General features: G+C 33.7%; 3 protein-coding genes across 6 annotated transcripts in view; all 3 read left to right on the top strand.

The window, feature by feature from the left end:
• The first annotated feature begins 12,438 nt into the window (after positions 1–12,438).
• carnmt1 (carnosine N-methyltransferase 1) lies at positions 12,439–21,038 on the top strand. Of its 4 annotated transcripts, none has more exon segments than NM_001013343.2 (8): positions 12,439–12,490; positions 15,914–16,109; positions 16,260–16,426; positions 17,633–17,773; positions 18,289–18,467; positions 19,949–20,062; positions 20,177–20,280; positions 20,392–21,032. In NM_001013343.2, coding segments are annotated over 7 exon segments (912 nt in total). In that variant the 5' UTR covers positions 12,439–12,490; positions 15,914–16,079; the 3' UTR covers positions 20,569–21,032.
• A 1,814-nt stretch (positions 21,039–22,852) lies between these two features.
• On the top strand, positions 22,853–26,305 carry wu:fa19b12. Its single transcript, NM_001281985.1, is given in 2 exon segments — positions 22,853–23,360; positions 25,642–26,305. Coding segments are annotated over 2 exon segments (495 nt in total). The 5' UTR covers positions 22,853–22,988; the 3' UTR covers positions 25,765–26,305.
• Positions 26,306–26,361: 56 nt separating this feature from the next.
• trpm6 (transient receptor potential cation channel, subfamily M, member 6) overlaps positions 26,362–27,926 on the top strand; it is a 50,751-nt gene continuing 49,186 nt past the window's right edge. Inside the window, exon 1 of the mRNA XM_068221056.2 lies at positions 26,362–26,603. The gene's annotated coding sequence lies outside the window, so the exon portion shown is untranslated. The remainder of the gene's footprint in view (positions 26,604–27,926) is intronic.

A 27,926-nucleotide genomic window follows, 5' to 3' on the forward strand; every position in this document is an offset into this window, starting at 1 on the left:
GCACCCAGTTGTTTGTGTATGGCAAATGTTAGAGTAATAAACATTTGACAAATACCTCTCTTTCCTTATTAAAGTTGAATTAAAAAATAATTTGTATAAACTAAGAGTAATAGAGAAAATGATTTAATTAAAATCAAATAAATTTATTTTTTTATTTTAAATGTTACTTATTTTAATTAAGTATTATTTGATCAATATACTGATCTTTAACACTTTGGTTAAACTCAAAAATTTTGCTTTATATTGTAGACTCTACTTAATTTTTTTGCAAACGGTAAAATAATAATATTGATTTTTACCAAATCAAAATAACAAGAAGTTCACTAAACTTACAAAAAGTAATTGGAAAATGTTGCCTTAATTTTTTTAAGTTTTATTTAAGTAACACTTTTTACAGTGTAGTTAACATATGTTTTAATGGGTGGGAGGGGGCGGGGGGGGCGGGGGGGGGGTGCTATTTACACAGGGTTATGTAGTTTTGTATTTAGTTTTCCCTTCATTGTAAAACTGTGTTATCTTTAACTATTATTTAAATTTGTTTGATTATCTGAAAACTAAGACAAACACGCAAAAAAATAGGAAATCAGTAAGAGGGTAAACACTTTCCACATTACTGTAATTCCATGAATAAACTGTAAAGCTAAACATTTTAAGTTGTCACAAACAAACTGTGGTCAATATGCATATCTTTTTTAAGAATATTGAGCAACAAACTGTGTTAAAACTAGAGATGCAACCGATTTCCATCATCATAACAGTATAGAACATATGCCAACAGATCGTTATTAGTCACTTCTTTCAAGAGGAAGAGACTAAACTGATTTTGATGCTGAGATGTGTGATCAATAGGAATGTAACAATATTGTAAATGCCGTCATACTGCAATAGCAATTTCTTTCAATATTACCGTGGTTGTGACTCAATAAAATCATAGGTCTTTTGGTGAAAAGTTTGCTGAGGCGAATGGGAGGTAGCGGAAACTACAATTTTCATCAGCCCAGGCGTGGCCATCATCCTTTGCGGTCTGTTGTCTCTACAGATCCAGTAATGCAGAAATGGAGGGTGCTGCTAGTAGCGGCAAAGAAAAAGAGCTAAAAATGGTCAAACCTAAAGCTGGTTTTAAATCAGATGTGTGGAAGCATTTTAGTTTCTCTCTGAAAAGAAACAAGAAGGAAGAAAAGGTGACAGAAAAAAAGGGTATGCAGGCACTGCCAGACTGTGCTGAAATACAAGTCGGGGAATACGACTAACATGATGGGGATTCTTTTAGTCAAGGGGACAGCAGAACACAGCACACTGCTCAGATTGATGGAGACATTGACAAGTACCACGAAGAGACCTCTATCTCACTCATGGCTCGTCCTTTCGAGTGGTGTTTTTTTTTTTACATGGTTTATTATTTTTTGTTATTAAAATTGAACAATTTAAGTTCCTGTTTGAAAGTTTACAGATAGATCATTTGTATGTCATTGATCTGTTCAGTGTTGAGGTAACCTGAACATTCTAGCACTTTTTTTGAGTCTCTAAAATAGTTTTGTTTTTCCCTTTAAAATGATTCAATAAATACCAAACCGTGCCATTCATACCGAGGTATTACCGCATCGTGAAATTTTGATACCGTTACATCCCTATATCAACCAATTTTTTTTCACAGCTTTCTGTGGTTTTTCAAGCAGGACTCAAAGGAAGCATCTACTGACATAGTTTTAATTTGGACTGACATTAAAGTCGGTTAGCAATGTGAATAGCACTTCTCTAATCGCAGGGTTGATTTTTAAAAATCCTGACAACAAAAGATATTATATTGAGCAACAGCTTGATGTGATTTGTAACTGATGTCTCAAGGTCGGAAAGAGCTGACAGGGACAAAGTCTCACATCCTCTTTAACAAGCTGTCATTCTAAAGAGACTGTTTCTGTGGTTTTCTTTTATGCACCTTGAAGAAACAGAAACAGGAAAAGAAATCTTTTTTAAATGAATTCTTGATAAGAGGAAGTCTGAATAGAGTCTGCTTATGATCCAAACTGATGGATAATATTTCTGAATTTATTTTAATTTGTTTAACAATAACTTTAATGACCATAATGGATCTTCAAATGTTTGGTTGTTTTGATTTTTAGGAGGGGCCACTTTTACTGGTTTCATTAGGTATATATTGAATTTCAAAAACCTTATGACAATGAGGGTGAGTAAATGATGACAGAACTTATTTTTGGATGAACTATTTAACTATCTTGATCCTGAAATCTTTTCAAGTTCATTCAGTGAAATAAAAATGCCCATTGATACATCTTATTCATGAAAAAAAGACAAGAGTTTTAACAAAATATGAACTATGTTCCAATATTACACGAGCTTTGAACTGACGGAAGCATCTTATCAGCATTGTAATAAAAGTTGGCTTTGCATTTACAATAAAATATAGCAAATTGCATTTCTGAGTCAGCAGAGGTGTTATTATATCATGTTATTTATATGCAGCATAGATTGAGAGACTTGATAGATCACTCTGAATGATTAATTTCTTTTTAAAGATATGTCACAGAAACATGGTGTTTTATCAATATTTTTCTAAATGAGCTATAGCCTTTGGACTTAATAGCCGTAATAGAGATGTTTTGTTAAATCTTGTAAATGCATGAAAGCTGGTGCTATCGGATAGGTACTGTATATGTGTTATATGTTCTTTTTATAGAAGCATCATCTTAGTAGTTTTACTTGACCTCAGTGCTGCATTTGATCATATTAATCATGATATCCGCTTAAATTTTATAAGTGCCTTGGGACAGGCTTTACAATGGTTAAAGTCATACTAAACTGACTTTTTTTTTTCAAAAATGAACACATTTTATAAACACAATTTTGGTTTCTTGCAACACATTTAAATAAAGTTGAACAGTAAAGCATTTACCCTTTTGTAATGTTGCCATTCATTTTCACAACACTTAAAAAATGTTTAGGGATTAAAGACACCAAGGGCTCTATCATACACCCGGCGCAATGTGGCGCAAGGCGCGGCGCAATAGTCTTTTGGTAGTTTCAGCTTGGCGCAAGAGTCGTTTTGAGGTGTTGCGCTACGCTGTTTAAATAGCAAATGCATTAGCGCTCATATGTGCGCCCATAAGCGTTCTGGTCTAAAAAGAAAGGCGTTTTGAGGTGCACTGCTGGCGCGTTGCTATTTTGAGAAACTAAAATAGATTTTTCATTAGACCAAAACAAACCCGGTTTAAACTCCAGCGCATAGTTGCGCCTCGCTTACACACTGCTTAATACGCACAAGATGTAGAGCAATAAGCTAATATCTTTACATATGAAAAAATGTAAATATTAAGGATATATATAAGATATAATAAGAATAGATATAGGATATAAATATAAAGGATTAAAATATTAAAAAACATATTATTTTCTAGCCTACACAAATATGAAAAACCACTGCTTTTATGTCTTCTTCATCTCGGGAGGCTTTTTCAGTTCATTCATAACAATTAAATTTTGTATAATGTTAATATTATTAGCAGTATTATTTATTATATCCATATTTATATTTGTTTTATTAAAAACAAGCTTAGATTTGCCCACCCGCAGGTTTAGACCATATGGAGCACAGCATGTGTTTTAGGATATAACTCAGGTTTTTGAACACACTTCGTTATTATTGTTCATTTATTCGTTTGCTGGAAAATAGAACTGAATTTAGAAATAGTTTTGAAATGAATATTTGCGCTTAACAAACGCAATTAATTATTTTATTAATTATTATTACTAATTAATGTCTGTGCATAAAGGTTTCCCTACCCAAGAGCGAAAGTGAAGGTAGATCCAATATCTCTCATTCTCAGCAGTAGATGCTCTGTTTAACAGTTTTCTGTTAAAAAAAACTGTTAACTGTTTGCTTGTGAAATGCTCAGTTTTTCCACTTAGACTTACTTTACGTCCTGTAAATAGCGAATGCGCTTATGGCGCGACGCAGCTGGCTCTTAAAGGGAATGGGAGATGAGACTCTAATAGGTTTATTCTCAAAACACACCAATAACTCATTAAGAAAATGAACTCAACCCTTTTAGACCATTCACTACGGCGTAAAGCAGATTTTCCCGTCCTTAAATTAGCAAAAATGCGTTCTGACATGCCCTGAAAGCATTTGCGCCCTGCGTTTTGCGCTCTGCGCATGGACCGTCAAAATAAAGCCCCAAGTGATGAAGTGTTTTAGGTGTAATTTTGTCCCAATCTTTGTTGCTGTGGCAATTCCTGATTGATAAAGGGATAAGCCGAAAAGAAAATGAATGAATGAATGACAAGCAATGGTGCACTGATTCACACTGACTTATGTATTTTGTTATCCATTGTGTAATGATTGATTGAGTTTCGGCTGTGAGAATGTGGAGTTTCAGTGCATCAAAGCAATCAAGAAAAACTGTAAAATGGAGCAAAAACTTTGGGAAATATTTCCAGCAATAGAATTTATGTCACAAATAAGACTTTTTGAAGTCCAAACTGGTTCTATTGTGGTTAATTACCAAACATTTCCTGTTGTTCTTTTTTTTTATTTTGATCTCAAAAGCTAACAGACTGCATCATTATGTTGTAATTTGTTTCATATATTCACATTAACATGTATGACAATGAAACGCCACCATGATGTAGTACTGTACCATTTCCATAAAACGTGTTGCTGCCAAAACTTAAATATTTTTGTAGAAAGTAAACACAATCATCTGTTATTATATTCAAGAAGATCTGTTTAGTTATTCAAGCTTTCTGCTAAGTCATCAGCCTCTTGTGTATGTGAGATGTATTTTCTCCCACGCAAGTCCAGTGTGATGTGGTGTTCGCCATCAAAACCAACAACATTAAATCTATCTGTGTATCCAGTTTCATCGTCCCACTCACAAGAGCCAATCCACTGATAAGTGTGCACATCTGAAACAGAGTTAATAGTGAAATGTTAAATATTTTACAAATAAAATACGCTGAATTGTAAAATAGAAAAAAGCACACACCTGCTTTATCGTAATTTTTCTTTTTGAGATCAAAATACTTTTTTAGTTGATTGTACACTTCATCATGATAGGCATTAATTTAATCCCAGAACTCTTAAAATTTTGCCGTCTTCATCCATGGTTGCTTGGGAATGCACTTTTTACTATTACTGTCATAGTAATGGACTTTCAGCTGATCCACTCTAGTAACAGCAGTGATTTCAGGAAGTTTGGGAATTCCAGTTACTTTAAAATAAGAGCTGATGTAGGAGTGCAACTCTAAAAAACATAACCATACTTAAAATATTTGACCTGGCAAGTTATTTCAATTAGCTAAAACACTCATTTAAAAGCCAAGGCTGTTAAAATCATCTCAGCCAGCAAATACCACAACAAGCATCTGTCATCAAGGATTTGTCATGGATCAAGCATCAATTCTATATAACTTTTTTTTATTTCTTATTTAAAAGAGAACCCTTTTTGGATATCAATTTCATTGTTTTAGCTACCTAAATTAATTATATCACTATTTTAGCGTTTATCAGTATGGGTTTTCCCCAGAATTCCTGCTGCATGATTTGTCTAAAAGTTTATATTTCAGTCACCAAGTTAGAGAGTTTTAAACTGTTATATATATATATGTATATATATATATATATATATATATATGTATGTATGTATGTATATATATATATATATATATATATATATATATATATATATATATATATATATATATATATATATATATGTATGTATGTATATATATATATATATATATATATATATATATATATATATATATATATATATATATATATATATATATATATATATATATATATATATATTTATATATATATATATATATATATATATATATATATATATATATATATATATATATATATATTTATATATATATATATATATATATATATATATATATATATATATATAAATGTATATATATATATATATATATATATATATATAAATGTATATATATATATATATATATATATATATATATATATATATAAATGTATATATATATATATATATATATATATATATATATATAAATGTATATATATATATATATATATATATATATATATATAAATGTATATATATATATATATATATATATATATATATATATATATATAAATGTATATATATATATATATATATATATATATATATATAAATGTATATAAATGTATATATATATATATATATATATATATATATATATATATATATATATATATATATATATAAATGTATTATATATATATTATATATATATAACAGTTTAAAACTCTCTCTATATAAAGCTGCTTTAACACTTGGCTTGCCTATAACTGCCTGAAGTTCTGAAGAAAATAAAACCTTCAAAACTGCTTCTGTATGATTAACATAAAAATCTTATCTTTCTTTTATGGAACAACTACTCTCAATGTTTAAATTAATTAGTAATAGCATATACTATTAAAATATATCATTACCTTTTTTACTAGAACAATACAAAGCAACATGCTTATGCTACATGCTAGTAAAGGAGATAGAAAAAGCAAATAAAGAGACAGAGTGATTGTGGTTTTTCTAAAAGCAGCCACATGCCCTAAAAATGCTGAAAAAATTCACCTGCTTGCGTAGAGACCATGAGGATGAGGACAAAAAACATCTCCATTATTCTTTTAGATCTATACTGAAATAGCTTATAACTATGAAGTAGTGAAGCAGGAAAACCACTAAACATATGATTCAGTGAAACCAGAGCATGTCACATGTCTTTTTGCTGGTTTCAGTTTAGTGAGTCAACACAAGGTTCAATGGGCTATATGCACACTGACTTTTAATTTTCAACCAGGCAGCCCAAGGGCTTCCGTTGAACTGTCTTTCCTGTCTTTCTGTGAGTTTAAGATCTAATTTCTTTAAAAATCATCAATCTTCACTCCCTGTTAGATATATACGATATGAAGTGGGTGTCAGATCGGACAAGAAGCACTGCATTAAATAACACTTCCCCCCACCATGTCTTTAAAATATGACAGTTTATTTTACTCCAGTATTTTCAATGGAATTTCTGCGCTAGCGTGTTGTTACTGACAGCGCCAGTGGTCTTTCATCTCATTTTACTCTTGAACACCTAATTGAATGCTTAAGTCTTTTTAACTGAATGTATTGTAATTACATTACATTCAATGCTGTTAAATCAACCTTGTGAAATTTAAAATACTCAGATAAAGCTTTTACCGGAGGTTTATCTTTGTTATGTATGCGTGTCTTATCATCAAATATTTATTTATAGATCGCACATACTTCTGAATGAAATCAGTCACATGCAGGTTAACATTTTACCACTACTCTTTACATCTCTTGTGTGTGTGAACTCCATAACATTACAAAACTTCCCATCATGCTACCTGTTTCCCGTCTTAAAGACACAGATACAATTATAATACATGACAATCGTTGGCTTTAAAACAATAGCTTATTTAAAACAATATCACTTATTTTCAAGAGGAGAATAGGCCTATGGAAGTTTGATTGTTAGATTGCTAATCAAGTGTCAATGGACTATGTGCAGCTTGTGTTTTTCAACAATGACAAACTTCTGGTAAAAGGTTTATGTGACTATTTTCAATTTCATAAGGTTCCTTTTACAGCATGGATGTTGCAATTTAAAGAAAATCAGTTAAATAGACTTGAGCATCCACTTTTATTGTTAAAGCGTAAAAAGAAACGAAAAACCACTTTAACGCAGGCGCCGTCATTAGCAGCAGGTGAGCGCAAAAAACTCCATTGAAAATACTGGGGTAAAATATTTTCCATATTTTAAAGACATGGTGCAGAAAAATAGCATTTAATGCAGTGCTTCTTGTTTGGTCTGATACTCGCTTTATATCGTATCTCAGCCAGGCTGTGAATATTAACATTATGAAGCTGCAGGCCCGGAGACCCAACCGCAAGATCAGGGGCCTCATGTACGAAGACTTGCGTGGAAATCTTACTAAAACATTGCGTACGCACAAAGCTGTAAATGTGCGTACGCAGAAAAAATTTCAGATGTATGAAACACTGCGTACGCCGAGTCTCACGCATATTCTTTTGTACATCCGAATGAACGTGAAACTGAGCGCAACATGCACGAGCACAAAACCCCTCCCTGCCTCCTCCCCCGTATGAATATGCTAATGACTATGCTAATGGCAAAACCCAACGAAAAAGCAACAGCAAAAGCAAGCAAAAAGAGAAACTTTGAACAGAATGTGAATTGGAGGTGTTGCTTTCGGAGGTAGATCGGAGAAAAGCGGTGTTATTTGCAAGTTTGTTTTTCGGAATTAACAACAAAAGAAAAAAAAATAGAGTGGGAGAGTTTAGCTGATGCGGTTAACACAGTTGGGTCTGAACATCGCACTGAGTGCATTAAAAAAAATAGTCTGGTTTATATCTGTAAAATGTTGCAGCGCTCTTAACAGTCTCAGTGGCGCTTTCGTAAGACGCATGTGAACATGTTTTGACACGTTCGAGCATGAACTCGGCTCGAATCCAGCGTCTGATGAACTCTTTCTTCTTTTTTTTCCCCCGCTACATATCATATTTTGCCTACTATTTATCAAGAGAAAGACTAGTAGGAATCATCAATAAGTTTGTGCATCATATTTTATTTGCACATTTATTAAATGGAAATGTTTCTGATTCACGCATGCAAATTTATCTTCAGATAGTGTCTTTATAGCAATGTGTGTGCAGTAGATTGCTCAGATTACATTGGGAAAACAGGCGACTGCTGCAAATTGCGCTTTAATGTTTAGCTGGTCAAATGTATGGTATGGAAATATTATATACCTGCTAGATGAACCCGTCTCATACAGCTGCCATTGCAAGGCTCAGACCAATGACTGTAAAAAATATGGACGACGCGACAGCCCTTTTTCCCATTGAACGCCTTGAGGGCAAAACGCCTGCTTGACGGGTACAAACTGTCGCAAAAGACTGCTGAAATTGGAGCCAGACATGCGCAGAAGGATTGTCTGATGGAGCCAGAGGAGGAGCCGCGAAAATGAGCAGAGTCGAGCTTCCAATCAAACGCTTTATGTAAAATCAACTACGCCCCCCGAACTTCTCAGCATGCGTTTGCTGTCATATCAACACAAGTGGATGTAATAACTTTAACAAATATGGGGGTTTTATATATTCAATCGCGCCAGCTCCGGGCCGCAGCGCATAACTTACTCGCGGCGTCGCGGGCTGATTCCGGCTCGCATGCGGCAGCGCCTGCTCGCTTGGCCGCCGCATCTGGCTCGAGTGACTCGGGCTGGAATTGGGTAGTGAGTCCAGGCATCCGGAGTAGGTCCAGCAGAGGTAACATTAGTCAGTCTGAGCTCTAAGAGATAAGTCTCCGGCAGGCGAGAATCTAGCCGGAACTGTGTTTTGCTATCTGGGTGGCTAGGCGTGTATCAGCAAACTAATAAAGCCCGAAAAAAGCCCTGAACTTAGCGAATAAACAGTGTTCCACCAGGATCATGTATGTCAGAAACTATAGTTTACTGCTGAACTCATTTTGTCATGGTAAAATAACACAGAAATCGAATAATAACACTTCAGTCTACTTCAGTCTCCTGCCGAAGCTCAGACGCCGCGCTTTGAGAAACTGTAAATCACAGCTGTCAATCACGATGACACGCCCAGCATTAAATTACTGCTAAAAACAAACTGTTTACAAAAATGAAGATCTGCACCTATTTCAGCACAATAACCAGTGCCTTAATCGACCAGAACTATCTTTCGGGACATTTTATTGCAAGTGTAATATTTTTTTTTATTTGGGCTCAAGTCTCCTTCATTAACACGGAGGAGGCGGGCTTTATGACTTGTACTGCAGCCAGCCCCCAGGGGGCGATCTAACGGCCGAAACCTTCACTCAAACGTAGGCTTGCGGCACACTTGGCTCAGACACTTTGTAGAGAGGAATTTAACACAACTGCCTCTAGGAGTCGCCAATGGAAATAAAACAGACACGCACAAAAAATGTGCGTACGCCTGCCAGAAACCTGCCGTGAACCTGCGCACATTCCCACGTTCAGTTCATTGTTAGTAAATCCAAACGTGAGCGATTCTGAGCGTGAAACCTGGCGTACGCAAAGTTTTTGTGCGTATGCAGCGTTGATACATGAGGCCCCAGATCTGCACGCTCAGACGGCTAGACCTGCACTTCCAGACCTGTCGTTTTCTCAGACAGTGCCACCTGCTGTTTAAAAGATCCTAACCTGAATTCAGCTGCTTTTAAATTGTTACTTACACTATTTTTCTACTATAAAATATTACGCTATGATTGAATACATTATTATATCAAATATTAAGCATACTAGATTTTAATTTAATGCAATAATTCTGTTTTTTTTTTATTAGTTGTATTTGTGAATAGATATTGTTGTTACTTCAATATTTCAGTCATTTATTTTTTATTTATTTATTTATTTATTTATTTATTTATTTATTTATTCATTTATTTATTTTTACAAGTTATCAAGCAGGAAACAATGCAGAGAAAAATGGTGAAAATAATAATTGGATTACTAATAACTTTTTAACATAGAAAATAACATAAAATAAAATAAATGCTTTACATTCTTGTTAGGGGGATTTTTCATTTCTCAAGCAAAAAACTGTGGAAATATCTGCAGCCTTTGGTGCATTGTATTAGTGTTGGCAGAGACCACCCTTTTAAATTGTATATTTGTCTGGGAAAAGCATACACATCACAAGCAAATTATTTTTGCTTTAACCTAAGAGAGCTCATATTGTAAATTCTTTGCAGATTAACTGATATTTTGATTTTCAAAAAACTTTGGAATTATTACCGAACTTATTAACAATTGTTAAAGTGATATTGTGTTACTGTTATTGTCTGTGCTAGCACTTTTAGATAGATAATACAGTAATACGTACAGTAGACCTACACGGCACTAAAATATGTTGCAAATAATTATTGCGTTATATAATAAACTTTTTATTTTAACCTTTTTAGTTTTTTTATTTTGCCAGAAAATATTGCTAGAAAAGTGTCCCGGAATGCTACAATAACACAAAAGCAACAAGAGCAAGCTGTAAATATCATACACTAATGCTATCTTTTGACACTAATTTTGATCAAATCAAACACTGAAATAATTGTTGGTTAGTGTAATATTTTACACCACATTTATTTGCGATTGCGTGCAATTTGCGATTATTTGCGTGTGATTGGTTCTCCATGCCTGCAGCTTCACCTTACTTGTGAAGATTGCTGTTTTTTTTAAATGCATCGATTTTGTATTGGATGACAATTCACCGAAAGCCATGGGACTGGTTGACTGAAATTAAAAGTCTGTGCATATACCCCATTAGACAGAAATACAAATAGTTCTTATAAAGAGTAGAAGTACAGGACAGAAGTACAGGACAGTCGACTTTAAAAAAAGAAACTATTCCATTCCTTTCTGTTTAAGAAAAAATAATTAGCTTGACATTATGATGACTGATATTGACAGGATCACGTGTTGATTCTGTAACATACCGTTCAGTTTTGAGTTTGAAAACATTTTAATGTGACATTTGTAAAAGGAAAAGGAGTAAGTAATATTAGTTAACAGTCTCTTGTCCTGTTTAGCAGAGCATAGAATTGAACAAAAATGCAACCATTGAAAACTGGCAGACTATTCACACTAATATTTATTATGATGATATAAAAAGATGCATTTTATAAGTTAAAGTTTCGATGTTTTTTTACAGTGTGTTTGGGAAAGGCCTAATTACATCAGTTTTGTCCATAGTTTATGTTGTATTTACAAAGCAAACATTTCAATCAAAGCTTTGAAAAGCGTCTCTCATCACTAGGATTTGTGTAAGGGAATAATTATATTTGCATATTTGTCTAAGAGAAAGATAAGTGCTTCCAAAAAAAATACTGCAACTAGGTCTAAAGTTTTGCCTTAGACAGAATCTCTGCTTAAATGGCTCAATATCATTATGAAGTGCCCTTTGTTGTCCCCATCACAATCATGGAGTCATTTTGTGTAATAATAATATTCTGGTTGGATACAAGTAATGTATAAGTACTTTAATACACTTTTGTACAATAATATCTGCATTTAAATTGGTTTTCTTTATTTTATTCCACTTTCTTCTAATGCATTACTGCCCTTCTCTTGTGTCCCTCATGCTGAACAGCAGACATCAACCAAGCCTAATAATGATAAAAAAACACATAATCAAACAAATTTCCACGTTCCTTTATTGTTGCCATTAGTTAATAGCAAATAAAAAAGGTTTTTGCCAATTTATTTGTATTTTTACAAAAATATCTTCAATTTCATATGCGTCCCTGAACTTAATGTCCACCCTGTCATTATGGGTCACTTGGCCCTTTAATTACTAATATGATGCAATCAGTGACATCATCACCAGAAGGTTGACATATTTGAACTGTGATCAGACCAACAGCATCAGAAAGAGTAAGTACTTCATCTTATTTTTCATGTTTATCATCATTATATGTTAATTGTTTGATGTGGTCACGCATAACATGTCCACCCTGTTGGCGTGAACATCTGAAAAGTAAATTTTTTTTTTTTGCCAATTTTTTAGGTATATTTGTCAAAATACTTCAAAGTCACCTTCAAGTTAGCTTGTTATGCTAGCTAGTGTCCCACCATGTGCTTAATAAAAGCAGATTAGCTAAAATTGTCCACTCTGTCATTGTCCACCCTGTCATCAAAGCTGCTATAACAGGGTGGACATCAACCACTGAGATGGGTAACAAGACTACGTATCACATTTATTGACAATTTAGAAACAATAAAACTGATTGTGAAAACATATTTTACTGTATTTAATGTGTGCTGATAGAATACATTTTTTTCTGAGAAGTATGGGACTTAATGGAGCTGAGATAGCAAGGTGTTACAGAGAGCATCGAGATGCAGATCCAGACAGAAGAAAGTAGTATCTTGAGGAAGAGAGAGCCAGGTGGCAAAGAGACAGGCAGACTGAAAAGAAGAAGAGTGTCAGAGAAATAAGTGAGCGTGAGAGGAGAGAAAAGAGAAAGAGATGGAGGGAGGCTAAAAGACAAGCCAGAGCAAAGGCCAGGAGGAATGCTTTGCCTGTGTCAGATACACCACCCATCTCTCCTGAAGCTCAGCATGAACCAGGGCCATTCAGGTTGGAATAGTAGACAGTAGACATTTAGGGATAAACTTAAGCTGGTATAATGTATTTTGAGATATTACTTGTATGAAGACTATGTCTTGACTGACTCTCTCTTTTATACGCAAGCAAGCACAGAAGCGTGTGCACATGCAGGCTCACACACTCTCTCTCTCTCACACACACACGCTAAGGACACTCGAAATTTTACCTGTATGTGCGTGCGTATATGGAGAGAGACTGAATGTGCATTTTAGAGATTTATTTAAGTATTAACTATCTTAACTGGTTTTGAAGTAAAAGTTTTAGGGGGAGTGTAAAAAAGTTTGTTTTCACAAAAGCGTCAATGAAAAAACATTCAGAAAAAATTAACAATAAAACTAAAAAAGCAGATTCAACAGCTGGAGATAAAACCATCACACATATTAGTATTTCGTGATTTTAATGGTAAAACTGAAATGTTGTAACGTTAATAAATTGTTTGAGCTGTTCGTCATCCCAGAGCATGTTCTTGAAGCCAGGGATATGGAATCAAAGCCAGGGATATGGAATTTGTTAAGACAAAAGGGCACTGTATACATCTGTTCTTTTATGACTCTGTTTAAGTGTGTTATTATTGACACTTCTCTGTCTCTTCCTTCAGTTGTCCTCCCTGTCATGTTATTGTCCACCCCATTATATGTCATTGTCCACCCTGTCATATGCACTTTAACTGAAAAAATAAAATGTCTTTATACAAATGACAATCTTTAGCATTGGTTCTTTTAGGAACATTTAAGCATAAATTGGTTTTGGATAAATTCTGGTCAGATATGTTTCCTATCTTATTTTTTACTTTAAATGGTATGTAACTCGGGCAGAGCTCTGATAGCAGAACATAGTTTTTTGTTATTTCCAAAGTTTTTGAAGTTCTTTCTAATTAAGAAAAATATAAATATAAGAGAAGGGACAGAAATATTTTCCAAAGGTGTATTTTTTTAGAATGATAACACTGTCAGAAATATTTGCTTTCTGTATCATTTTGTCCCTGACAGGGTGGACATATTTTGTAAGTTAGTCCACATGTTTTTGCTTATAATTGTTTTATTAAAGGTCCAGGAGCTGGACCAACCAGCAATTGTTGAAGTTTAAAGTCTTCTTAAAAGAATAAACATGTGGTTTAATGAAAAACTTGAACACTGTCTTAAAGAAATTTTCATCTGTCAAAGGACCTATGGTGATATTGACCCAAATTTAAGATTTGAAGCTTTTTTACAGTGTGACTGTCTGCAGCAACGAGTTGAAAGCGCGAAATCGATTGTGCAGGTTCCACTATCATCCCTTTCTTCGGTTGTGTTGTCGATTATCGACTACTCTCGGCTGTAGTGTACAGCGATGGCGAACAGCAGCAGTGAAACAGTAGCAGCTTCCAAACCAGAGGTATTTCACAACTATCGGGACAGGAATAGATGTTCACCCGAGGAGGAGACTCGATTAGAGAAACAGCATTTCTGGAACGTCATAAACGCGTTTAAATATTACAGGTAAACAGTACTGATGATGTATTAAAGTCCCATCTACTCCATTCCAGAAACAGATGAGCCACTGTTCATTATTTGGGTTTTCATTTGGAACATCCAGGAGCAAAACATAAACTTACTGAATTATGTTATACGTGTTTTTGATATCACTGCATTTGAGGGCAAAGCTTATACAGCTGTGATCTAAATATCTGATTACGTTTAACATTTGAAAGAAGAAAGAAGAATTTAAAAGGTCCACTAGAAAACGTTTTCCAGGAATTACTGGACTTTCAGAATGTGCAAGTTGGTCAGAATATCAAATCTTTTCAAGGTTATTTCAATAAATAATTTATTTTTTTCTTTCTGAAGAATCACTGATGTTGTGTTGCTTAGAAATGAATATATACATGGCATCTTTATATTATTTTACACAAAAAATGCTCATTCATTGAATTTTTTTTTAAATAGGAAGAATAATAGGCAATTTAGGCAAAAACAATTATAAGAAATACAGAAAATATCTATCTATCTATCTATCATCTATCTATCTATCTATCATCTATCTATCTGTCTGCCTGTGTACATATCTATATGTCTGTCTGTCTGACCGTTCGTTCGTTCATTCATTCCTACCACCCACCCACCCCATCTATATCTATCTACAGTGCTCAGCATATATAAGCACACCCCTCAAAAATCTGTCTTTTAAATTAATATTTTTAATAGGAAGCTATACAATATTATATTTGTGCATATACATTAGATTAGTCAGTACTAAAGCCAAGTCTGGAGCTCATCTAACAAAAAAACCTATAACGTTCCAAAAACTAGTACTCCCAGATTTCTATGTTATAGAAAAATATTAACTACAAAAACAAAAAATAATAATAGAAAAATTTAGTTAAAATTTTGTAGGTTTAACCTTTTTTTTGCAATATTTTGCTTGGATTAATGGTATTATCTTTTAATTTCTATGTATGTTAGATAAAAAATACTCATTTTCAAAATGGTAGAATTCTATCTATCTATCTATCTATCTATCTATCTATCTATCTATCTATCTATCTATCTATCTATCTATCTATCTATCTATCTATCTATCTGTCTATCTGTCTGTCTGTCTGTCTGTCTGTCTGTCTGTCTGTCTATCTATCTAATCTCAAATGCCCTTAAATGTTCAGAAGTAAAGCTCCCCATCCTCAGTTTATTTCATGTCTTCCACTGTCTCAGAACTCATGTTCATGAACGAGTGAATCGAGCCGAACGGCAGTTCCGATGCCTTCCAGATCACCACCAGCAGCTTTTGACCAACTTCCTGCCACATCTAAACAAGCTCCGCTACTGTATCGACCAAAACCAAGAAGTGCTGCAGGCCGTTGTGCACAACTGCCTCCATATGTTTGAGAACATGGAGTATGGACAGGATGTAGGTGGCGATCAGTAGGTCTTACAATTAATAACATTGTATATAGATTCTTTTTTTTTTTTTTTTGACTGTCGTGATTTTAGAAGTGTGACTTTAATAATTATTTGTAGTAAATTTATTCAACTTTGATATTGTCATTGCTTTTTAAAGGTTGACCCAAGGAAAGTACGGCCTTCCTCGACTTTTGATATGGACAAGCTGAAGTCTACCATAAAGCAGTTTGTCCGTGACTGGAGTGAAGCAGGAAAGGCTGAAAGAGACAGCTGTTATAAACCAATTATAGATGAGATCCAGAGACTCTTTCCTCCTGACCAGTGGTGAATATTATGTTTTCCTTTAACTGCTTTCATTTCACTGGATATGTGTCTGTATGTTTTTGTTATTGAGAAAATATATTTTATATTCTTTAATTTTACTTTTGCATGCAAAAAGTACTTGATTTAAAGACATTTTTCTTGATTAGCTCTGACCACCCAAATTTTGATATACATAGTAGCCTATACCAGTGGATCAAAACCCTTCATCAATTTGACCAAAACAATACTCATAATTATCTTATATTTTTGATAAACCTTTTTTGATCTACATTAAAGGTTGACTACAAAATTCCAGTATCACTTGTAGTTATATCTAAACTATTTTTAATTAATTAGTTTTTATTGCCGACTGAAGTATTAATGTAGTTTGAACTATATATTTTATTATATTACATTAATCCAAAATGCATATGTTAAAAATGATAATATTTAGACTGTCAAATTGCTTGATTTATAATAAACATTATAATAAACTATATCGTAATATTACTTTTTAGTATTGCAGGTATAGAAAACTTGATTTTTCATTGTTCTTTATTTGCACCCTCAAATAATATTCTTTTAATGATCAAAGTAGATCAAGATTGACTAATATTATTTTGTGTTCTTTTAGTGATTCTACTTGTTGACAGCCAGTGTTTATCATCAGTTCTCAAAAATGTTCTTCAATCGGTTTCTGTTATTGAAAAAAACAAACATTTTTTTAATGGTTCACTTTTTTGGGTTGTGTGGTCTGGCTCACTATTGAGGTTGCAGTAATTGCATGTGGAGTTGGGGTTTCATAAGCTTCTACTGAAATTCTGTTTAATTTCACATGACTTTTAAGAAAACTAGCCTACAGTTAAAACATTTTTTTCAATCTGCCAGGGTGACTCGTGGGAGTGACTGTTTGACCCACCACAGCTGAAATAGGCGCATTTGACAGGTTTTCAGCGGCTAGTGTTAATGTCAAGCTCTGTATATAGTTAATTCTATTTAGAAAATAAGAAAAAGAGAGAAGATGACAACCCTGCATTTGTTTAATCAAAACTGAAGAATATACTTTATAATATGTTGATCTGCTCACAAACATCAGAATTGAAACGGTTTTTACTGCAATAAATGCAAAGAATAAATAAAAGCAAATAATTTTTGCATGAAATTTTCTGTTCTATATATTATGAATTGTAAATCCGAAATTAAATTGTAAATGATTTCTGTTTACAGTGACGTGTCCCAGGTCCGAGTGTTAGTGCCGGGGGCTGGCCTGGGTCGACTCGCATGGGAAATCGCTCATCTGGGCTATTCCTGCCAAGGCAACGAGTGGAGTTTCTTCATGCTCTTCTCATCTAATTTTGTTCTTAATAGGTACAACACAATAACATCTTTACATTTATCATAAGTACAGCCATTCACATAAAAAACAAACAAACAAACAAACATTTCTTTCATATATTTCTTGATCTGGACATTATGCTGTAGCAGTTTACTTGAAATGTGGGAAACTGCCTCTTTTTATAAATTGTGAGGTTTGAGTATAGAAAATCATTATGCCTATAGAAAATCCCCATACCTCTATAAAAATATTGACTTTATTTGTCACACAGCCTAAAATCAAATCACAATTCAAATAACTTTTCCAGCCTTTGAAATGTTTTTGTAGGTTCCCCTAACCTGTGTGCCTTGACTTAATCTTAAAGGTCTTTTGAAAGCAGGCTGTAATGTGAGCAAAGATATAGATTTTGACAGGGTATGGTGATTTTCTATAGGCACATTATATGATCAAGTATTTTAAAACTTGTGATTGAAATTATTTAAATTGAGCAGAAATGCTGCATGACATCTGTAGTATCATGGAATCTAAGTGATATTTTCTCTCTCAGGTGTGATAAGGAGAATGCTTTGACTCTTTATCCCTGGATTCACCAGTTCAGTAATAACAAAGCATCCTCTGATCAGACAAGACCTGTGTCTTTTCCTGATGTCAACCCACAGAGCCTCCCAGAAGACTCAGACTTTTCTATGGTCGCTGGAGACTTTCAAGAAGTATACAATGATCCTGGTGAGTTTATTTTTCATAAACAAATAGATTTCTTTTTCATTGGACATTGATTGCACATGTTTATTATTGTGTTATATTTTCTGTATTTTATATTGACAATATCATTTTAAATCCAGCTTTAAATTGAAGTTTAAATTAGGTTTAAAAATAGTTAAAAAGTCGTTAACGTCACTAGATTACGTCATACATCAATTTGCATATTAGATAATTTTCAGATAGCAGTTTCTGTATAACAGCCTATGGTTAATAGGGTTTTTTATTTGCATTACGCTTTTTTTAAATGCATGTCATTCATTTATTCATTCATTATTTCATTCATTCATTTTCCTTCAGCTTAGTCACTTTATCCATCAGAAGTCACCACAGCGGAATGAACCAACTTATCCAGCCTATGTTTTACATAGCGAATGCCCTTCCAACTGCAACCTAGTACTGAGAAACACACATACACTACAGCCAATTTAGTTTATTCAATTCACCTACACCGCATGTCTTTGAACTGTGGGGTAAACTGGAGCACCCGGAAAAAACACACATGAACACGGGGAGTACACGCAAACTTTATACAAAAATGCCAACAGACCCAGCCATCTCAAACCAGTGAACTTCTTGCTGTAAGGCAACATTGCTAACCACTGAGCCACCGTGTCACCCTATGCATGTCAATTTAATTAAATTTACTGTTGCTTGAGTACAGTATATCTGTATAGATGTGTAGTAAATTTGCTGTAATGTCTCATAATAAACTCACGCAGTCATTAAAATGTCTGTGATTATGAACAAGAAATGAATAAACGGTCAAATTAAACTGTTAAATTTTAAATAAAGGAGAAGCAGATCGGTTTGTCTGTACAAGGGATATACCTCACACTCCTGGTGCTAAATCATTGCAGTTGGTATGTAAAAGGGGTTACAGGTGTGAGAGATGGCTGTGCGCGTGTGGTATTGGGCTGTCTGTGAGTGCTCTGAGGCAGGGGAGGGGGCAACAGCATCACCCGCAGCTTGTTGAGAAGAGTAGAAACGGTACATTACGGACAGATGAGAATCTTAAAAAAATCTCCAGTAACACAAAAAAAAAAAAGTCGCTAGATTTGTTGCTGGTCGTTTAGCAGAGTTATCAGATATTTCCAGTGTAGACCAAAGCAAAGTTTAATAATTGCCCAGATTGCATTAAATCTTTAGCAGACCTCATACAGTAGTATACAAATGCTTGTTTAAAACATATGAATATAACATTTAAGGTATACATAAGACAAACTCTTATTTTACAACCTGTTTTGCAGTTTTGCTATCTATTATTTTCAGTTAGTTTTTCAGCAACTTTTTTGTTATTATAAAATTTCACTTTACAATTTGTTTTTGACCACAAGTTTTATTAACAGTTTTCAATTACAAATATACCCTAGGCTAGTCCTTGGTAAAGTTGTAGACCGGAAATATAGACTTAAATGAGTTTAAGCACTGTTTTATCCCACTTACAGAAATGTGGGATTGCGTCGCTACTTGTTTCTTCATTGACACTGCCCACAATGTTCTCGATTACATTGAAACCATCTGGAATATTCTAAAGCCTGGTGGTGTTTGGTTGAATTTGGGTAAGTTACAGATTATGTATAATCCTAATCATTTTCAGTCAAATATTATGTACGTATCAAAGTTGAGTTTGCAGGTGTGGTTGAAGTTGTTTGTTTGTTTATTTGTTCTCAAAGGTCCACTTCTGTACCACTATGAGAATATGGCAAATGAATTATCCATAGAGCTGAGCTATGAAGACATAAAGGCTGTTGCTATGAAATATGGATTTGTCCTGGAGGTAAATAATAATCAGCTTAATGTTTTCCACCAAGATATTTGCATTCATAAGAATAAAGTATGTTATTATATGTTAAATAAAGTTTTTTGTTATTATTTTTTTAATTAACAGTTGGAGAGGGAATCTGTTCCCAGCACATACACAGAGAACGATCGCTCCATGCTCAAGTACCTTTATGACTCTGTCTTTTTTATTGTACGGAAACCTGCAAAACAGTTGATCAATGGAGATAAGGCACTTAAAGATAGCCAAACTGAAGATTCTTTACACACAAAAAACTCAACATGACCAGTAGATGGATGGCTGAAGCTCTGGATCATATCACAGATAACCGACCCAATAATAAACTTATGGATCATTTTAGCAAATTCCTGATAATACAAAAAGACTGGAGCTTTATTATGTGCTGACTTATTTCCCATTTACCAAAAAAGTAAGTCATGTTTTGGTGCCTCATTTAACAGTGATGTTCCTCAGGTTTTGGGTGCTGCTTCACTTTATGCTAATGCCACTTATCACTCGACAAGTACATTTCAGTGTTTTTCTTGCAGTTGTTTACATTAATATCTTCCATGTCCAAAATAGTAGAGTGACAGACTCTGCTCTGGATCTTAAACAGATACTTCTCCAGCCTCTTTGAGGAAATTTGCTGTCCATCAATATTGTGATAATTGGCGGCGCTGAAATAAAGTTGTTTTAAACTTACATGATTTTCATGATCTTGTACATATAATGTAATAAAGTTTTTACAAACACAACCTGGAAAAGGCTTATTGTTTTATATGAAAGGCTTTTGTAAACTTTTGGGTTCATAATTCATCACACAAATTCGACAATAACATTTTGGACGTTGGAGAACCTTTGTGCATTTTTTTCATGTTATTTTTGCATGTTACAATGCAAAACAACAAAAAAATTGTAGTTTATTAATTTTTTAGCATAAATTTTTCATAATTCTTTTTTTTTTTTTTTTTTACACCATACAGCGTTTATACAGTCATGAAAAACCTGGAAAAGTCATAGAATTGTGACATGGCATTTTCCAGGCCTGGAAAAGTTTTGGAAAATCTGAAAAACCCACAAAGTTTTGGAAAAGTTATGGAAATTAGTTTAACAAATATCTGTATACTTTATGTATGGGTTATTTGTCTTTCCTTCTTTTCTGTTCATGGCCAAACACATGCTCTCACATTATTAGTGCTGTGTGAGCATTATCTAAATACATTTTACATAGATATCAATATTCATTCAAACTAAATAGATTGTTGCATGTTTTATGACAACCTGTAATGAAGGTGCAATGTTTTTCTTATGATTTACAATGTACACATACACAATACATGAAACATTAGGTCATAAGAATTTACTTGAAAGTCCTGGAAAAGTCATTGAATTTTAGTAGTAAAGAAATATGTGTATGAACCCTGACAATAGGTACAGAGAATATTTCACTCAATCAGCGCATGTTCCAGCTGAAACCCAATTTAACCCTCACAGATTTAAGCAGATTATATATATATATATATATATATATATATATATATATATATATATATATATATATATATATATATATATATATGTGTGTGTGTGTGTGTGTGTGTGTGTATGTATGTATGTATATATATATAATGAATTAATTATTAATGTAAAACCTAATATTTTGGCACATTTGGCACTCCACATGTTTGGCAACACCTCCTGTTGTTGCACTTGCACACTGAGATTAGTGACTTCAATGTGTAGGGTTAGATGAATGTCTGAACGTGGATGTGGACTCGGGTTTTCTTCAATCAGACCCTTCTCGTCCCCACTCAGACCAAACGAATATAGATTATGCATTTTTAATTATATGGGTATGTTGGTATTGATTTCAGCGTTTGTTCTGATAATCTAAGAAATGTTTATATGTTAGTTTAGTTTATAGTGTTCCAGTCTGAAAAAAAAAATCTAAAATCTTCTTAGCCTTGTATAAGTAAAATATATTTTTTGTTTTTCATTAACTTGGCTGCAATAGGAAAACAAACTATTTCAATTAATATGGACAAAAAAATAAGTAAATCTAAGAAAACTTGCTACATTGTTTATTTTAGAAGGACATTGGTATCACTTCATTTTGATGGTCCCTTTTGTTGAATCTAAGGTTCACTGCATCTGCATGCCAACTAATTCTCATCAGGTAGACTGTTAGGTTGGGGTTGGGGTTAGGGTTAGTGTAAGTTGACATGTGCTGGCAAAGTTTCTTATAGTCAGTTAAATATCTGTTGGAGGAGTATATCAACAGATATTAAGCAGAGAGCCTTCTAATACTCAAATGAGAAGTAATTGGCATGTAACAATGCAACTTTTTGTCAACAAAATGTGTAAGAGGGACCATCAAAATAAAGTCTAAAATGTAATATATATATATATATATATATATATATATATATATATATATATATATATATATATATATATATATATATATATATATATATATATATAATTTAATACATAATTTCCTTTATAAAAGCATAAACCATGGCTGAAATGCTGTTGGTGTTGTTCGACCTCTCTAGCCACAGAGGGCACTGTATTCACACGTTTCAACTTCATTTACGACACCAATGCCGTAAACAGCTGGGGAACTGCATGCAACTGCGAACTAAACAGCTACACTTTTACATAGTTTAAACTTTAACGTTTTGAAATATTTGGTCGCACACATGACCAAACGGACAGCAGAAAACGTTTTGTCGCCCGAAGTCCCTCACAAAAGATGTTTTCGTTCTGTCTCCAACAAACCGGTCGGAGGTGTGAACGTGACCCAAAACGCCTCGTTATTAACATCAGATGAACAGCGATGCAGGAAAAGACCGAACTCTGTCGAAGACCAGCTGGACACAGATAACTTACCAAGAAAACTGGCCGCAAGCAGGGCTAATTCAGTGCTAGCTGAGCAGAACATATCCCAGTCTAGAACATTCGAGGATGATGATGATGCTGGAAGACCTGCGACGCGACGGTCATCACGCGCGCTTCAACCTGAGTCAAGCAAACAGCCAGACGAACAAAATAAACACACCGCAGGAGACAAGGTAAACTTTTACACAAATGTGCTAAAACCTGTATTAATTTATGGTTACCTGAAGAACAATGTGCAATGATGAGTGATGAACATGAGGTGGCGGTGCACCACTATAATAATATCCAGATTCAGGTAAAGTTAGTTTTATATTCACAAATTCGGGCTTTCTCCTTAATATAGTAGTTTCAGAAGTATTAGTATATAGTAGTAATATAGTATTAATATAGTTTCAAAACTATTATTTTGATAATTCTAAATAGTGCAATCATATAATCAGCCAATGGCTATTAAAGTACAACAGTTCACAGTCGAATAAATAGAGCTAACTTAATGTTGTTTTGAAGGCATGTGATATCAGATAATTCAAAGTAAGATGGTTACCACGGTAAACAATGTAGAGAGCATGTCACAAGTTGTCCCTCATTAATATACATCTACATATAGTTCAGTAGGCATACAGGTTGTGTTAATGGAATTTGACTGTAATGTAAACATGTTTTATAGCTTACCACTAGTCATCTATACTTTAAGCACCTGTTTACTAACTGGTTGGGAAAAACATCAATGCCTTGGTGTTAACCTGAACACCCTTAAAAAAAACTCTAAAAACACTAGCTCTAACCCAATTAACAAGAGTAGTAGCAAACCAGAAGATCCTAACAGACCCTAGTGCCTGTTTCTCTGTGCATGACTACCCATACTCCATTATTAAGTCTGACCTCCGAAGACTACGTCAAATAGTTCAGACTGCTGAGTGAATCGTTGGTACAACTCTCCCTACTCTCCAAGAACTGTACTTGTCCAAAGCGAGCAGAAAGTCTGTCAAAATCACTTTGGACCCCTCACACCCATCATACTGCCTCTTTGAACTTTTACCTTCTGGTCGACGCTACAGAGCGCTATGCGACAGAACAGCCTGACACAGAAACAGTTTCTTTCCTCAGGCAATCCATCTTATGAACACTTTATGATAGTAATTGTGAAACAAACATCACTACTTGTTACACACTTTTTATACACATACACTTATTAAACAACACACTTTGTGTTTATGTGCACTGTTTGCACATAAAAGTTGCACATATAACTTTGTATATTTGCATTCACTACTTCTATTTTTAAAATATATAATCTGTTTTTGTCCTATCTCTGTAAGTCTGTAGCACTGTAGAAGCTTTGTCACAAAAACAAATTCATTGTATGTGTAAGCATAGCTGGCAATAAAGCTCCTTCTGATTCTGATGCCCTTTTTCACCAGTGCTGGTTCTGGAAGCTTTTTTAGGATTTGGGATTTAAAAAAAGTCTTAATAATGTAAAGCATTAGATTATGAGTAATAAATCAATCTACTGTAAATCAAACTACTTGGTGAATAATAAGATTACAAACTTTGACAAAAAATGCAAAAAAAAAAAATGAAATCAAAGGGGCTTTAATGAACTACAATTACACGGTCACATTAAAGATTGAGAAAGATAGAAAAACTCTTGGCACTTTCTGACTTCAGGTTACTTTTATTCAAGCAGCAATTTTCTTTTCTGACTAAAAATAAATGACAGGATTTTCCCAAAATAAAATAAAATTATGTACAAGAGGCATCATTGTGAAAAAAAAATCTCAGCTTTTATTTAAATTTGAACATATAATTCAAATTTGAATTAGTATCTTCTGTAACTCAAGTATCGAATCGATCTACCATCTTGCATCAAAATATAAGTTTAAGATTGATTCTTCCATGTTTGATATAATTTGTTACTTTTCTCATGACAAACATAACAGAATTTATAGGCAATTCTTTTATTTTATTGGGTACATATTGAATTCACAAATGTCAATTTTCTTCATCGTAACCTAATTTGCAGAATTTTCTTTGTGACTTAAATTGTTTAATTACTACTTTACAAAATTTTTAAAGCAAAAAAGTATAAAAAAATGAAATTTTTTAAGGACTTTGTAAATATTATTTAATTTGATAATTTTGCCTCTGTACCCTTTTTTATTTTTGTATTATTATTTTTTTTATTTATATATTTTTCTTTGTTTATTATTTTACTTTATGACACCCATTGTTATGCTTAATATGTTTGTATTGTTAAAACATAAAAAAGTAGGAAGTGTTTAGTGTTTAGAACAGTCATTGCACCACCTTTCATTCTGTCATTGTTTCTGTCTGACCTTATATGTTTTTGTCTAAATTAGTGTTTATCTTCTAGACATCACCCTAGTTGGTGCAGGTTTTTGCTGTATTGAATGCTTTGAATATTCAGCTTTGCTTCCTTGTGTTTCTCTTTAGGTGATGCACTCAGACGAGGACCTCTCTTCATTCAATTCCTTTCAGTTCTGGCGGGTTCCTCTGCCCGAGCTGGATCTGTCTCTCCTGGAGGGTGAACCCTGCTCGGAGACAATGGAAACCTGAGGACATCGCCAGCGCACAAAAAGCAAGTTCGGTCTTGTAGAGTAGTTGTTCTAGCTTCTGCCAAATTACCTGACTGGACATGATGAGACGATACCCCCTGATCTTCACCAGATGAACTTCTGAACAAAGCCCTGTGCTGTGTACAGTGTGGAGGCCTGCAGCAGACGCTTTCCTTCTGCTGGGAACACATGATGGTCACATGACCTCGTATTCATCTGCAGCAGTGGTCAAGTGTTCGAAAATGTGAACGCGTAATATACTGCATATTGGAATGATCATGTCTGTCAGTAGCTGTAAAGGGGATGCACAAACTTTCTTTTTCTTGGACTGAGCCACATTTCTTTAAGCACTGTTGATGGTGTTCAGTAGGTATTTACACTTTAAATCTTTAGTTAATACTTTATTTTGTAAACCATAGGGCATTGTTTCTTTCCACATCATGTGGCACTTTGTAAGAGTTTGTATGTTCCTGTGAACAGTGTTTTAATGGCTGTATTTTTGAAATTGCACAGCAGCAATAAAAGGTCTTTTTTATATGCGATATTGGCTCACGTTGTCTTTTGGTGACCTGTCTGATTTTACGATTCTTCTTTTCAGGTTAGTTTGTCATGCAGTTTATGATTGCTTTTACGGTTGGACTGTTGATTTCTTTCTTCATCCAGAGCACATGAAGCATTCCTGTCTGCAACTTGCTTTGTCAGGTGATACAGACCTTTGATCTAAAAGAGATTGTGAGCTGCAGACATGCCAATTTTATCAGTAGATTGCATCGCCATTGATCAGCATGCAGAGATAGTCCTGCTCATCTGCTAAGCTAAAGCAAGCATGCAAGTACTATGGTAAGCCAATTTTTGATACTTTGTGCTGCTGTTTGGATTGTTATTGTAGAATAACAGTGGAATGAACCACCAACTTCTCCAACACGTTTTTACACAGTGGATACCCTTCCAGCCGCAACATATCTGTGGGAAATGTAATTGTTATTATTAAGTGAAAATATATCATAGATGTTTTCAAATAGTGTTAACATTAAGAATATGTCAGGTTTTTTTTCTTAACATTTTTTTACCTTTCATTTTATAGATTAAATGCTGAGTGAAAATTTCAAATAAAAAATTTGCTTCTTAAATGTGATCATTATATCGTGTGCATGCCCTACATGTTTAAATGAGGGCAACTGCATGTTTCTAAAAAAAAAAAAAAAAAAAATCAGCCATTAGCTACACATTAGCCTGATTTCCTATATTAGATAAGATTAACAACAGCAGCTTGTCATCTTGATGCGCCTGTGTAGCTCGGGAAGATTAATCTAAGGTGCTATAACAATGAGAAAAGTTTGACATAAAATTATTATCTCGCTTTTGCCTATTTATTTATTTTGTTTATTTATTTTTTAAATGATTACTGGCTTGATCATATGAGCAAATAACCTTAACCCTATTGGCAATTCTATTATTTGCTTCTTGTTTAGGCACGGGACAATAACTGTTTTCAAGGTATACTGTGGTTTGGAAAAGTCAAAGTTTGAAACCGCCAACATTTACTGTTATATCATTCCTACGATATATGTTTTTTAGCACAATAGTATCTCCTGCAGAAAAGATAGGCCTATCTAAAGATGCCGTTTTTAAATTGTAAAGAAATCTGTGTTTTTGAAGCTAATGAAGACAGCAGAAGTCAATTGAATTCAATTAAAAAGTAAGTTTGCATTGTTTAGCCTGACATGTTTACTGTTCCAAAATATTTTTAAATGTTTCCTAAAATAAAATGTATATCGTAAAAATATTGTGCTCAAAGGGGAAAGGGTTTTTGTTTTTTACCCAGACAAATAACAATACAGTGAAACCGCGATATATTTTTATCTAATGTTATACCAGCCAATGCCTATTCATATTATGTAGCAATGCTCATTTTCATAACTAAACACTGCCTGTTTATAAGTGGATCTTGTGACTGAGAAGTCTGTCCTGAAGTCTGTCTTCCAGTTCTTTGTGTTCCTCCGCTAACTTACCTGCCGGCGTTGAGTTTGTCATTTATGCACTGGTTAAAGCCAGTCGCATAACAATAAGCAAAAAGAAACAAAATATTATCCATTTCATGACATATATAAAGCATTTCAAAATTTATACTGGAAGCAAGTCAAGAATTAAGTTGTTTTGTTA

The sequence above is a fragment of the Danio rerio genome, chromosome 5, assembly GCF_049306965.1.
Source record: "Danio rerio strain Tuebingen ecotype United States chromosome 5, GRCz12tu, whole genome shotgun sequence".
Taxonomy (NCBI): Eukaryota; Metazoa; Chordata; class Actinopteri; order Cypriniformes; family Danionidae; genus Danio; species Danio rerio.